The sequence below is a fragment of the Vicia villosa genome, linkage group LG4 (genome assembly GCF_029867415.1).
Source record: "Vicia villosa cultivar HV-30 ecotype Madison, WI linkage group LG4, Vvil1.0, whole genome shotgun sequence".
NCBI lineage: Eukaryota > Viridiplantae > Streptophyta > Magnoliopsida > Fabales > Fabaceae > Vicia > Vicia villosa.
The window spans coordinates 58065962-58081219 of NC_081183.1; the positions used below are offsets into that span (position 1 = coordinate 58065962).

General features: G+C 35.8%; 2 protein-coding genes across 2 annotated transcripts; one reads left to right on the top strand and one right to left on the bottom strand.

The window, feature by feature from the left end:
• Positions 1–505: 505 nt before the first annotated feature.
• On the top strand, positions 506–1192 carry LOC131597249 (uncharacterized). The gene has a single exon (XM_058869956.1). The coding sequence runs from the start codon at positions 506–508 to the stop codon at positions 1190–1192; it is 687 nt and encodes a 228-aa protein (XP_058725939.1).
• Positions 1193–3952: 2760 nt separating this feature from the next.
• LOC131597250 (zinc finger BED domain-containing protein RICESLEEPER 2-like) lies at positions 3953–7557 on the bottom strand. Its single transcript, XM_058869957.1, has 4 exons — positions 6815–7557; positions 6340–6694; positions 5612–6179; positions 3953–4092 (listed from the first exon to the last, which is right to left on the bottom strand). The coding sequence occupies exons 1-4, from the start codon at positions 7555–7557 to the stop codon at positions 3953–3955; spliced, it is 1806 nt and encodes a 601-aa protein (XP_058725940.1).
• Between the last annotated feature and the right edge of the window lie 7701 nt (positions 7558–15258).

Genomic DNA, 15258 nt, shown 5'->3' on the forward strand with positions numbered 1-15258 from the left:
GGCCTCGTGGAAGCTAGTACTTGTTTTTACGAGCAGTCGTAACAACACTATTACTTTCAATTTTGAATGTCTCGAGAAGCTGAAAGGCCATTAAAACCATTTACTCCCTCTTATCCTTTTAGGATGTAGTGCAGTAACAGTTCAAGCGCAGACTTGAACCAGTTGTCATGCGATGGTACACTCAGACAAGTTTTTCTTGAGAATATTATTGGCACCCACAAGCAGTTGTGTAGGCCGATAATATCCGAAAGAGGATTGTAGACTCTGGGAACTTTGTAGAACCTGGGATACAGGTACAATAAACCCCTAGTACATACCTTATGGGATGGTTAGACCTATGGTTCCATGCCAGTTATGTCGAACCTATAGACCTTGTTTATGATCTTAAGTGTGGTCTTGATTGTGATTGATGCATAACCATTCATTCGTGCATCCATAAAAAGCATCTTTCGCTCTTGGTTTTCAAGGAACTTAGAGATCCTTCTTTGCAAATATCACAGGTACTATGCACCAAACGAAGAGTGTCAAGAAGCACAACTTCAAGAGTCCTAATGCGGAAGCGTTGAGAAAGCTAGCATTTATGGTATCTAATCCTGACAATTTCAAGAATCACTGTGGGAGGTTATTATCTATTCTGAAGACCAAGGTTAAAAAGGGAATTCTTGAGACTCTTGTCCAGTTTTATGATCCGGTTTATCATTGTTTCACCTTCCCTGATTATCAGCTTATTCCTACTTTGAAGGAATACTTTCATTGGTTTGGTTTGCTTGTTTCGAACAAAATACCTTTCAGTGGTTTAGAGAGATTTCTTGAGCCTGATATTATAGAAGAACTTCTCCATTTGAATATATCATATGTGAAGGCCAATCTTACAAATAAGGGAGGTTTTTTGGGATTGACGTCTAAGTTCTTAATAAGGAAAGCTTCTACTCTGGCTAGCAAAGGAAGTATGGTTGGTTTTGAGACTATTCTACTCATTTATGGTCTAGTGCTTTTTCCTAACATTAACAACTTTGTTGATGTTAATGCTATCCAGATGTTCATGATTGGGAACCCTGTGCCTACCTTGCTTGGAGACACATACCATTCTATTCACTATAGGACTTTGAGACTCATTCCTCTTACTCAAATTAACATGACTTGGTACAATCCTGCTTATGATACTAGTGTGATCATTGATGGTTGTTGGTAATTCTCCAATGTACCTCTTCTTGGTACACAAGGGGGAATTAACTACAACCTCATCCTTGTGAGGCGTTAGTTTGCGTATCTTATGAGAGACTAACATACTAGCATTCTAGTATTAGGATTCTTTTATCATAATAAGGTTGGACACTTGGACATGAAGGATCGGATTGTGCGTGCTTGGCACAACATTGATAGGAAGAGTAAGGAATTGGGGGAATAAATAGTGTATTGCCTTCAAGTTTTATACTGAATGGGTTTAAGCTAGAGCTCGTAAGTTCAAGATGCCATATTTACTTGAGAAACCTCACTACCCGTTGCTCCACTTTCATCTTCTATTATTCCTATTAAGAATATGGAGGAATACACTTCACCTTCCGAATGGATGGCTGATGAAAAAGGATGATCAGATTCCTCATCAAAGTGCACTACTCAAGCAACTAATTGAGAAAAGGAAGAGACAGAGAGAGAAATTATTTTCCTCTGGTGTTCCTATGGTTCCTAGTGCTCAGAAATGGTCTGTTGCATGGAAGGAAGTTGTTGATAATTTAGTGGTTGAGAAGACTCATATGAAGGCATTCTATGAAGGTGAATTGGAGAAGCTCAAGAGGAAGCTACAAAGAGGTGTTGGTTCTTATTCAGAAGTAGTTCCTTTGGACCCATAGATTTTCTGCTTTCTTTTCTAATTTAGGATTCTTTGAAGCATTGTACTTCCAACTTGTAATCCTTTCCATTATTAATAAAAAGAGAGTTATCTTTTATAATTCTTTTCTTTGCTATACTTCAAAATGAGTTATCTTTGTGATAGTTGCAATTAAAAGTCTTCAAGTTCCTTGAAAAACTAATAAAAGTAAATCATTTGCATTGCATATCATGCATCATTTGCACTTTTGATCTTGCATTCCAAATTTTCTTCATAATCTCATTTGATGTTTACTTCGTTCAGTCAAGTTGTCTCATCAATACCCTACTCGAGCCAACTACAGAAGGAAAATGGAAGGATTGGAATAAGAGAACAGGGAGTTACGCGAAGAAGTTACTACTTTGAAAATAGTAATTGAGCGTCTCAACACTCTGGTGGAGAATTTAATCGCTGCTCAAGTCCAGGTTCAAATTTAGGCTCAAAATCAAATCCCTCCTCCTTTTAACTCTCAAGCTCAGAATCAGCCGAAGGTCTTGAGTACTGTGATTGTTTCCACAACAATCCCTGCTATCCCGATTTTTGTTTCTACCCAGCATTGTATTCCTAATGGTTATCAATGGGGTATGTGTGAAGGTTACTTATCCATTACTGAATTGATTCCCACCATTTCTCCTATTATGGTTACCACTTCTCCCATTGTGCATACCGGTCTATTTGCTAAAGAATCCATTTATCATAATGCTGCGCCAAGTGATGGCCTTGGTATCTGTGCTAGGATGGATGGTTTCCAAGACCAATTTTAAGAATTACAAAAGAAATGAAATCGCTTTGAGGAAAGGAACTATTTGGAAAAAATGTACATGACCTTTGCTTTATTCCTAATGTGAAGGTGCCAACGAAGTTCAAATTGCAATAATTCCAAAAGTATAGGGGAGTGGAAGCTCTGGTCCATAAGCTTACTTGGTGATGTACGTGAGGAAAATGTCTACTCATAGTGACGATTAACGTATGCTAATTCACTATTTTTAGGACAGTTTAATTGGGGCAGCTTTAAAGTGGTATATGGGTCTTGGCAGTACTCATATTCACACTTTTAATGACTTGGGCGGGGCATTCATCAGGAAATAAAAGTATAACATGGATATGGATCCCAATCGGGATCAGCTTAGAGCTATGATAAAGAAAAACAAAGAATCATTTAAAGAGTATTCCCAAAGATGACGTGAGGTAGCCGCCCTGGTGATTTCCCCCATGGAGGAAAAAGAAATGACTAAGATATTTTTGAAGACTCTCAGTCCATTCTACTATGAAAAAATGATCGCAAGTGCTCCTGCTAATTTCACCGAGATGGCGGGAATGGGTGTCATACTAGAAGAGGCTTTGAGAGAAGGTCGTTTGGCTAGAGGAGACAATCGTCAATTAATACGAAGAATTATGGTTCTTCTTTTAAGAAGAAGGATGAGTCAGATACCAGTACAGTTTCCCATGGAAGACCAACTAGAAGAAGGAACAATTATCAACAATAGGACGCATTAGTAACTCCCATGATTAATGCAGCTCCTGTAGCTCCCTGCCTACCAACCACAACAACTAGGGGTGCTCATGGACGATTATTATCCATAACCTGTCCATATCCATATATTATCCATTTAGCATAACCGGATTTTAAAACCAATTGTCATAACCGGATTTATTTTTTCAAAACCAGTTATAAACCGGTTATATCCATAACCAGATTTAATAACCGGTTTTGATTTAATAACCGGTTTTTAGTTTGATAACCGGTTTTAAAATTTAAACTTATTAAAAATTATCCAGTTTTGAACATAAAAATTCACTTTTTAAAAATTGAATATTTATTTTTTTTATAATCGTTTTCGGCATAAAACTGATAAGCTATTTCAGCAAACATTTGGAATTATTACAAGAATAAACTGTTAAAGCTACTTGTTTGTTACATATAAAAAATCTCTTGACTGTGATTGAAACAATATATAACTAAAAAATTGGCATTTTGCAGTAACTATTCACTCTGTCATTATCCATTCTCCTTGCAGCAGCATAAGTGAATCTCCTATTGATCGCACCCTTCAAAAGATACAAAAGTTATCAGATGTAGCCTAATTAGTAATCACCAACACATGTGACTCCATTCAACTTTATCAAATTATTACATGTATCGGTGTATCGGTGTTGTGTCGGTGTTTCATTATCGACTACAATAGCTGCATCTTTTCCTTTTGGATTCCATGAAAGTGGTGTTTCTATGTATTTGACACAATTTTAATCCAATTATGACAGTCTTGACTTTATGATAAGAAACTAATCCTATGAGATAATCTAATAGAACCAATTCCAAATTGCAACTAAGTCAGAACCAATACCAAAGCACAGCTGAGACAACTTGTACCAAACTTGTAGACAAACAAACAATATGTTAAAACAGCATGACAAGTTGGTTATGCCTTCAAACATTCCCTTAAACTAACACAAACACCATTGATCCTAGAGGAATACCGACATTTAAGAAGTAAGCATTAAAGCAAGATAATACCTCAGTTATAATTGTCTTCAATCCTCATCAAGGGCAACATAACTATTATCTCCATTAGATGCACTTTGCAAAAAAAATATGAAAAGAAAAATAAGTCAGCAAGTTAGTAAGACATGCATGTGTGGACATGCAGAACCAGCATAATCCGGGAAACTTAAGGAATACAGTGGTTATTAACATACTATATGCAAAAGCTTATTCTTATGTAACTTCTCAGACGCCCAAATTACATAAGAGAATGTTTAAGGAGGCAAATAGCATTATTCCTACATGAAAGTGTGCATTTAAAAGTTGGCCAGCCAGACATATTTAGAAGAAGCTTAAACTACCTTTGGTGTGAAAAAGACATGACTGTTAATAGTTTTGTGACAAGACAATGTTAAGGTCTCACACCAAAATTAGCCGAAATATGACCAAATTTATAGTTGATTTCAAAGCAAATGTTGGTATTTCAAAATCAAAATACTGCTACACTCAACGGAAGTTAAAATATATTGTAATCTATTAATATTATATACAGAAAGAGTAAAGTATCTCAATGAAAAAAAGTCATTGTATTGGACTATAATGTAGAGGTCCAATGGAACAGATGTGAGCATTAAAACCAACACGCCTGTAACGATGCACTCATTTGATTTCCCAGACATGTAACGGTATCAACCAACATCATCTTTTACATGGAAGTTGTGCAAGTCATCCTTTGTAAGTCATCCTCAGACATTTAATTTTGAGTATGAGGTCATTTGAAAGGATGCTGGTCACGGGTCAGTGCAATAAGATAAACTTGCACAGCTTCCTACAAAGGTTTCTATTCTTACTGTCTATTATATAATCACAGGCACTGATTCGTAAGGGCAGTGTGCATCTAATATCTAAATTTGGAGTACAAAAGGTATAAGGCAAACTGAATACTAACTACATCACTAATTAATGTCACACCAAATGCTAAGCTAAGCTAGTGGCTTACAAAATTGTTGGGGCCCCATTTGCTCATCTTCATAAAACAATTATTTGCAACTAATTTCAAACAGAAAACTCACATCAAATGTTTATTTACAAAACAGAAAATAGTTCTTAGGATCAAATCTGTCTTGAGAATCACTGGTATACAATGTTACATCAATGTTATTTACAAAAAAACGGGACGAAGGCAGATTTAGGAAAGAAAGTAGTAGCATCATGTCTCTCAAGCTTTAAAATGCAAACAATAACAATAAAATTAAAATTACCTCGCTCAATTTTCTCAAGCTCGTCGATATCATCTTGCGTAGGCAATGGCGAAGGTGATCCACCAAGCCAATCTTCTGTGCAAATAAGTGCTTCCACGGATCTAGCGGTTAGGCGACTGCGATAGTCATCAAGCACCCTTCCTCCAGTACTGAAGGCAGACTCAGAAGCTACCGTTGAGACGGGTATAGCTAGAACCTCTCTCGCAATGTTAGCTAGGATTGGAAGTCGACTTGAATGCACCATCCACCAAGTCAAGATATCAAAGTTAGGAATATCACCTTCTAACCTATCTTTAAAGTACTTTGTTAATTCTGATTTCACTCCACTTGACTTGAGACCACTGGATTGCAAAAATATCCCATAATAATATTCGGGATTTCCAATTCGTCCAACTAATTCAGGGGGTTCAACAAAGCTACTTTGAGATCCACTTGTCGCACCACCGTTATACTCCTCAAATATGGTTTTCAAATCCGATTCTAATTTATCCTTCAAGATTTCAGCATTTTGTTTATCAAAGTTTTTTTTCGATAAACCAACGAGCATACACCAATTTTTTCCTAGGATCTAACACAAAAGAAATTAACAGCAACATGTTCAATTTCTTAGGACTTCCCCAATACTTATCATATTTCTCCTTCATCTTTAAAGCTATATTCCTTGTATGAGCTAAAGATGGATCTTTAGAATCGCATATGTTTTTTATAGCCAAACCAATTGAAAATACCTCTTCCAAGTACATATTATTTGTCACATATGTTGAACCTGATATGCGCAAAGTTGAAGCCTTAAAAACTTCCAAAAATTGAGCAACCTCGCGTGCTTTCTCCCAATCTAAAGCGGTAGGAATGCCACTCCCTTTCTCAAGTTCTTCACAATACTTAGCATCACTAATCTCAAACTCAAGAAAGGCTATTTGAAGTGGTAGAGCAGCCTTCAACATGTCATATGTTGAATTCCATCGAGTATCACAATCGAATTGAACACTACCCTTGTATTCAATATGTCTACTTCCAACAAATGCGAAAAACTTATGTTCTCGACTCGGAGAAGACTTAACATACTTGACAGCACCCCTAATTCTTGAAATTGAAATATGAATTTATTTTAGACCTTCTTTAACCACTAAATTCATGATGTGTGCACAACATCTTGTATGAAAGTGATCTCCATTCAGAACCAAATTATTTCTCAAACTTAGCCTCCTTTTGAGATTTTCAATCCCGCGATCATTTGATGACGCATTGTCAACTGTCACACTCAAAACATTTTTCAACCCCCAATTGTCCAAGCATTGTGAAATCGTATTTGCCATTACTTCTCCTGAATGGCTTAAGACTTGAACAAAATTCAAAATCTTCTTGTGCAATGTCCAGTTATTGTCTATAAAATGTGCTGTTATGCACATGTAGCTCATGTTTTGACATGAAGTCCAACCATCTGTGGTCAAGCACATACTTCGACAATGTTCGGAAAGAAATCTCTTCAATTTTTCCCTTTCAAAATCCCACAAAGACAAAACATCACGTGCTACAGTGCATCGAGAGATAGGAATATATCTTGGCTGAAATACATTCAAACAACGATGAAAAGCTTTATGATCCGCATGCATATACGGAAGGTCCATTTCCACAATCATGTCAACCACTGCCTTTCGACATTTCTCTTGGTCAAATTTGACTAACACCATTGTTGAAGGGGAAGCCACATTTGTTTTTGATGAAGGAGTTGTTTTCATTCTTTTACTCTTGCACTTTTTTGAATGAGCAGCCATGGAAGACGTTCCATTATTGGACTTTAGCTTGGAGCCACAGTAGTTGCATCTAGCTATACCAATCAAATCTAAATCAGGAGTGAAGTGAGTCCAAACAGAAGATTTTTTTCTTCGATGGGTTGGTGCTCGAGTAGAAGTAGTTCCCAAGCTTTGTGTTGTCTCATCCGTCATAAGATTCGATTCAGAAATTTCCTGCTTTGAAAAGACCAATCAAATGTCAAATTAATTCAGCATATGGCTGCGGTTTAATTCAGTAGGCATAAATAATAGAAGAGCAAGCAACACAACTCTATCTTCATATTAAAGTAGAACTTCATGATTCCAGTGAGAAATGTGGTCATATAATGAATCCAAAATTTGACAGCACGAACTCGCAGTGTGAGAAGTACACCAACTTTGATGCAATTGGCATATTTAGTGAATGTCGGTGATGGTTAAGACATTCAAGATCAACTTCTGTAAACAACACTCTGTTGCTTAGATTTGATTAGAAATCTATAGCTTCCTAAAGAAGCACTGTTCTAGTCAGAAAACAGGGTCATTTCCCTCTGTAATATTCCAATCCATCTGTAATAAACATCCCACTCTGCATTTGTTTGTTGTTCTGCATTTGTTTTTTTCATGTGTATCATTTTCTGGGTTCCTAACAACATAATACACAAAGATTAAGTCTACCAATATGTTCGTTGTTTAATGTTCTAACCTCTATCAATAAAAAATAGTTTGAAAAAATAACCATTTTCCTTAACTCCTCTAGTAAACCTGTATGTAAACAACACTACACTGTGTCAAAGAAAGTAAAAAGAGATTAAAACATATATGTCAAAGAAAGATAATATGCTGTAATCAAGATGAGATTGTAAGAAAGACAGAATTCTAGTAATTGTGTTTACCAACCTACAACTAAATATCATAATAAATATACTAAAATACAAGCAAGCTACTAATGGAACCGAAATTCGAATACATTGGCTGAGACTTTCATAAAAATTCGAATAGGTTCATAAATAACACAGAAAAAGACCCTTGTAAGATATCATAATTTCCCATGTGAAGATTCTTGGTTAAGAACACAACTAGGTGGATCTCATAGTTGTCAGATTTAATTGCAATGAGTAACCTGCCAAGGAAGTTCTCATATTTGTCATACAGGTCAATCAATGCACTCTTAACATATAGAGACCTTCTAAACCCAATTCTATCTATGTAATTATGAATTTGTTTTCCTTGCACAAACTCATCAACATGAAAACAAGCAGAAATGACACAAAATTGTGATCTGATCAGGAATGTTGTCAAAGATAATGCAAGACTGAAACTCATCAAATGTCAAATTAACTCAGCATATGGCTGCAGTTTAATGGCTGAAAATATTCAGAGCAAGCAAATCGAATCGAAACGAAATTCAAATACAATTATATAGCACACAGAAAAAATGCAAATACAGAAACTCAAACACAACAAATATTCAGAGCAAGCAAATCGAATCGAATTGAAACGAAATTCAAATAAAATTATATAGCACACAGAAAAAGTGCAAATACAGAAATTCAAATAAAACAAATATTCAGAGCAAGCAAATTGAAACGAAATTCGAAAATGAATATATTTACCTGGGTTGATGTATTCATTCCTTCCACAAATTGATGGAACCGGAATCAATCGAAAATGGAGAAGAGAGAATTGTCAAAAACGATATTGATGGAACCGGAATCTATCGAGAATGGAGAAGAGAGAATCGTCAAAAACTATATTGACGGAACCGAAATTGATCGAGAATGGAGAAGAGAGAACAATGTTTAGGGGATTGGGTTTTCAATTGAGAGAAAGGAGAAGAGAGAAACGTGAATGTGATTAGGTTTTTAGGTTTTTGAATCATATTGGATATTTTATTTGGTTATGGTTATCCAACCAATTGGTTATGGATATCCAAATAGTTTTAAAAATGGATCGGTTGAAAAACCAAATTAAAATAAACCGGTTTTTGATAATCGGATATGGATATGGTTATGGATAAATCATCAAACTGGTTAATTTGAGCATCCCTAACAACAACGCACCAATTATCAATAGGCTCCATAACAGAACAGGAAGAATCAATTTCAGCGAAGAAATTTTGATCCCATACCAATGACATACACTGAATTGTTTCCTGCTCTAATTCAGAAGAATTTGACTTAGACTATATCACCTCATCCTGTTCCTAAGAAGATTCCTACATGGTACATTGCATCAGAAATTAATGAGAAGTTCTTGACAAATTAATGAGGCCGGATCTGTTACCTCTACACTGCATTATAAATTAAAATTTGTTAAGAATGGTAGATTGGTGGTTATAAATGGAGAATAAACAATGCTGATTAGTCAACTCTCTTCCTTCAATGAGGTGGAAGTTGATGAAGCTTCTATTGGAACTGCGTTCCAAGCTTTATCCATTGACAATGAACCTAAGAAGGTTGTGGCTTCTATTTCTTCTCTCAAGGATGCTCGCTAGGTTGTGCAACAAGGACCATCAAGTGTCTGGGGACAGATGGTCAATTTACCAGAAAATAAGAACCTGACTGGTTTGGGTTTCTCTCCTCAGAACAGTTCAATGGTGACAAGAGATTCTACCTCTCATTCCTATCATAAGATATTTCACACTGCAAGCTTCGTTAATCCTATCTTTTAGGAAGTGGAACTATCATTAAAGATGAGCAAGAACTAGAGATTTAGAACTTGATCGTTGTGGACATTCCTAAATGTATTCATGTTTCAAAGTAATTATTTTTTGTTTCTTTCAAAAAATCATTTCCCTCTGCCTAAGGTGAAAGTGATATTGTTCGGGCTTGCTTGTTTTGTTTCATATTTTAAAATCATCAATAAAAGACATTTTGTTTCCCACATATATGTGTTTATACCTTTTATTTTTTCTGGAAAATGGTAACATAAAAAACCCCTAAAAAATTATAATCACTTGTTGCATTTATCCATTTATAAAATCAAACATATATCATATGTGCATATATCATACGCCCTCTCCCAACTTTGAATGTCTTATGTATGAGGCTAAAGAAGAGAGTGAAGAATGTATTCCTGATGAGATTTCCCGGTTGCTTGAGCACGAGGAAGATACCGTTCAGCCGTAAAAAGAGTCGTTGGAAGTGATTAACTTGGGTTCAGAAGAAGATAGGAAGGAAGTCAAGATTGGGGCACTGCTTTCTCAAGATGTTAAGAAGAGGATTGTGGAGCCTTTGAAAAAGTATGTTGATATTTTTGCTTGGTCTTATCAAGACATGCCTGGTCTGGATACAAATATTGTGGAGCATCGTCTGCCATTGAAGCCTGAGTGTCCGCCTATCAAGTATAAACTGAGAAGAAGTCACCCCGATATGGGAAAAAGATTAAAGAGGAAGTATTGAAGCAAATTAACATTAGGTTTCTTGTTACATCAGTGTACCCTCAGTGAATTGCAAATATTTTGCTAGTACCCAAGAAGGATGGAAAAGTTAGGATATATGTGTTGATTACATAAATCTTAATAAGGCAAGTCTGAAAGATGATTTTCCTATACCACACATTGATATATTGGTAGATAATACATGAAAGTTCAATGTTTTCTCCTTCATGGCTGGATTTTCAGGATATAATCAGATCAAAATGGCACCTGAGGACATGGAAAAAATAACGTTTATCACACCCTGAGGAACATTCTGCTATAGAGTGATGCCTTTTGGATTGAGGAACACTGGTGCAGCGTACCAGAGGGCTATGATGACCATATTCCATGATATGATGCACAAAGAAATTGAAGTATATGTGGATGATAAGATTGCTAAGTCTCAATCTGAAGAAGGCCACATGGAAGACTTGTTGAAGTTATTTCAGCGTTTGAGGAAGTATTGTCTCCGCTTCAATACCAATAAATGCATTTTTAGTGTCCGTTCAGGAAAGTTGTTAGGTTTTATGGTTAGCTAGAAGGTAATTGAAGTTGATCCTAATAAAGTCAAGGATATTCAAGAAATTCCAGCACCAAGGACAAAAAAGCAAGTTAGAGCTTCCTTAGACGATTGAATTATATTTCCTAGTTCATTTCTAATATGATAACTACTCGTGAACCAATTTTTAAACCAATGAAGAAGGATCAGGGATGTGTGTGGTCTGCTGATTGTCAGAAAGCTTTTGATAGTGTCAAAGAGTATTTTCTCAAGCCTCCTATTTTGCTCCCTCATGTCGAAGGAAGACCTTTGATCATGTATTTGATGGTGTTGGATAATTCCATGGGCTGTATCTTTGGCCAGCAGGATGAAACTGGAAGAAAAGAGTATGCCATTTATTATCTGAGTAAAGGTTTAGTGATTGTGAGTCACGATGTTCACTGCTTGAAAAGACTTGTCGTGCCTTAACTTGGGCTGCTAAACGGATGAGACAGTACATGCTGAATCATACTACTTGGTTGATTTCCAAAATGAACCCAATCAAGTACATATTTCAAAAGCCTGCTCTGACTGGAATGATTGCCCGCTGGTAGATGTTATTATTTGAATAAGATATTGAATACCGTAGTCAGGAAGCTGTGAAGGGTAGTATGTTGGCAGAGTACCTTGCTTACTGTAACAACCCGATTTTATTAGATATCTTATTTATTAGCTTATTTGTGTGTTTTATTAATTATTTGTTTATTTAATTATTATGTGGTATTACTAATTAATTGAAATATCTAATTATATGCATAGTTGTGTTTTATGGTTTAATTAGGTTATTAGTAGTATACTATGTATTGGGCCTAATTAATAATTGGATGGGTGGGTAATAACATAACTAAGCCCTTTAAGAGAAATATAGTAAGAAGAGGAAAACTAGGGTTTTAGAGATAACACAATTTGGGGAAAAGAAGAGAAGAGAAGAGAGGAGAAAGAACAAGAGAAGAGGAATTGTAGATTTCTTGAAGTTAGAAGGAGAAATTCAAGAGGTAAGGGTTTGAATCCAAGTTCTTATAGGTTTATATGATTGGGTAATGTTGTGTATGCTTTCTATTCTTCCATTTCATGAATTTAGAAAATGATAAGGTTTATGTGAAACCAATTGGATTTTGTGATTTGTTCATGTTCAATGTGTTGTATGGATGACCCATGGTTAGGAACATGTTTAGGAACCTTATATATGTGCAAAATTCGTTTTCAATTGATGTAGGGATTGTATATGGGTTAATGGGATTAGGGAAGAAAAATGGTGAAATCTGAGTTTTCACGCAGCCTGGGTCGACCTATGCAGAACCTGAGTCGACCTAAACAGTCCAGAATGCCAAAAATCTATTTTTCCTTCTGTTAGGTCGACCTAGAGGAGTTTTGAGTCGACCTAACGGAGTTTGCGTCGACCTAGAGGTTCAATTTTGAGCAGATTTTGTAAAGACCATAACTTTTGATCCGTAACTCCGTTTTATACGCCGTTCGAAGTGTTGGGAAGCTAATGAGATTTTCTACATGATAGAGTAGGGTTTATTGGCATTTATTTAATTTAATTATGATGTTAATTGAAAATAACATGTAGTTATATGTGTATGTTATGGATGAATCTTGTATGACTAATGTTCATGGATGCCTTATGAGATATTAATGTCATGAACTATGTGATTGATTGATAAATGCTAATTGATGTGTGATATTGGATTGAAAGTCATGTTGTGTAATGTTGTGCAAAGTTGTAAAGATGTGATTGTGTAGTTTAAGAGATAGAGAGATCGTCTTAAATGCATGAGTCTTGTTTTGTTGCACACGTACACAAGCATGAGTCTTTGAAAGTGGCAATGTCAGGTAATCTTGCGAAGATTATTTGCTTGTCCCAAAACTAACGAGTATGGGGTTTGAAAGTTTAACGAGTATGCGGCTTTGAGGTGGTTATCTTGTCTGTAGAGAGTGGCAATCGGCGTGACCGAAAATGATAACGGAGGGATCCACATGCATATCGCATTGAGTCACACTTGAGTCGCACGTGTCGGTGTGAAATGTTGTTGTTGGTGTGATTTATGTGATATGAATTGTGTGGAATGATGTTGGTGGATATGCATATATGTGGATTTGTGATTCATTTGATATGAATTAGTTGTTGTGTTATGAATGTGATATATGTGATCGAAACATATGTGATGTAGATGTGAATTTATATGTACTAATGATATATGTATATATGTGTGAATATGTGAATCATGTTTGATTGAGGATGATACATGTGTAAGAGAGGTGGTTACATGTATACTTGTAGTATTAATGATATGATTCCAATGATGTAAATATATTCTATGATGTTTTGTGAAATGGGATAGAGATAAATATGCGCATTTGGTGATATATGTTCATACTTGCGATATATCGGTGAATCTTATACATGACTATATATTTGGAAAAACATGTATATGTGATTATGTGATGATAACTTATATATTTAGAATATGATTATGTTTGAATTCAATTGTCACTTCGTGAATGTTGTCGAAAATGATATGTACTTAGAATCCACATGTTGGTGAAACATGATTATGTACATTGTTTAGAAATCATGTTTGATTATGTGGAATTGAATGAGCTAAGTAGTATAACATGAATATGTGAATCTTGATTAATTGCATATGATGCATGTTTATGTGAAGAGTGATGAATTCTTGAAATGTATTCTTGTTGTGTCTTACATTTCCCATATTATGTTTATCTATAAGAAGTTTAATTCTCACCCTTCTGTTTGAATGTTATCCTTTGTTGGTAACGTGCAGGTTTCGTGGATAGTGATGCTTCAAAGGAGGCTTAGCTTAGAGATTTAGATCTTTGTAAGGTGTCGTGACTAAGTAGTCACTTGTGCTCTGGTCATATGTAACACATGGGGTTGGGTTTATATTTTATGACTCGTTGTTATAAGATATTTGTTTACTTGTACTGTATTTCGTATTTGAATACATTATTTTGTTGATGAATGGCCTTTAGCCGAGATGTTGAGATATGGTGGACGATGTATGGGAATCATTCGACTTTACCATTTATTTGATGAGATGATTATTCGGCTGTGATTTGCATGTTGTTTTAAATCCCGTGTTATTTGGAAATGACCATTGCATGTTTAAAGATAAAATGTTTGTTTTATTTTGAAATATGTGTAACGCCCTCGTGAGATGCATGCTTCTTTACTCTGATTTATGCAAATGTATGCCTTATTTGTTTAGTATAGAGTTGGGGGTGTTACATAGTGGTATCAGAGCACGGTCGGTCAGTTGGCCAGGTTATTTATTTATTTTCCTATCCCTTTTGTATTGGATTTGTGTATCTGACACGATCAATACTGTTTGTTTGTCGGTCGTTGGATGTCAAGAGGACAATGGCTGCAGGAAGGAATGTTGACATTAATGTTGAGGCGGTGATGAGGTGGACTGGTGCGATTGGACAAGTGCCGCAATAGAATGCCGGTTATGGAGGAAAGGATGAGTTATGTGCTTTTGGAGATTTCCTAAGGAGCAATCTGCCGACTTTTGAAGGAAAGTATGGACCGGACAAAGCACATGCATGGATGAGAGAAATGGAAAAGATTTTTCAAATCATGATTTGTACGGATATACAGAAGGTGCAGTTGGGTACTCACATGCTGACGAAAGGAGCTGACGATTGGTGGAGTAATACCGTGCAGATATTTGAAATAGAAGGTATTGGAGTCACTTGGACTCTTTTTCGTGATGCATTTTTGGAAAACTATTTTCCAGAAGATGTGCGTGGGAAGAAAGAAGTGGAATTTCTAAAGTTGAAACGAGGAAGAGGATAATCCAGTGGGAGACCTTAAGATATCAAGAGGAAACAATCTGGTTTTGGAAAGAAGCTAAGTGGGGGAGGGACTCATACTTCACTTAAGTGTTTC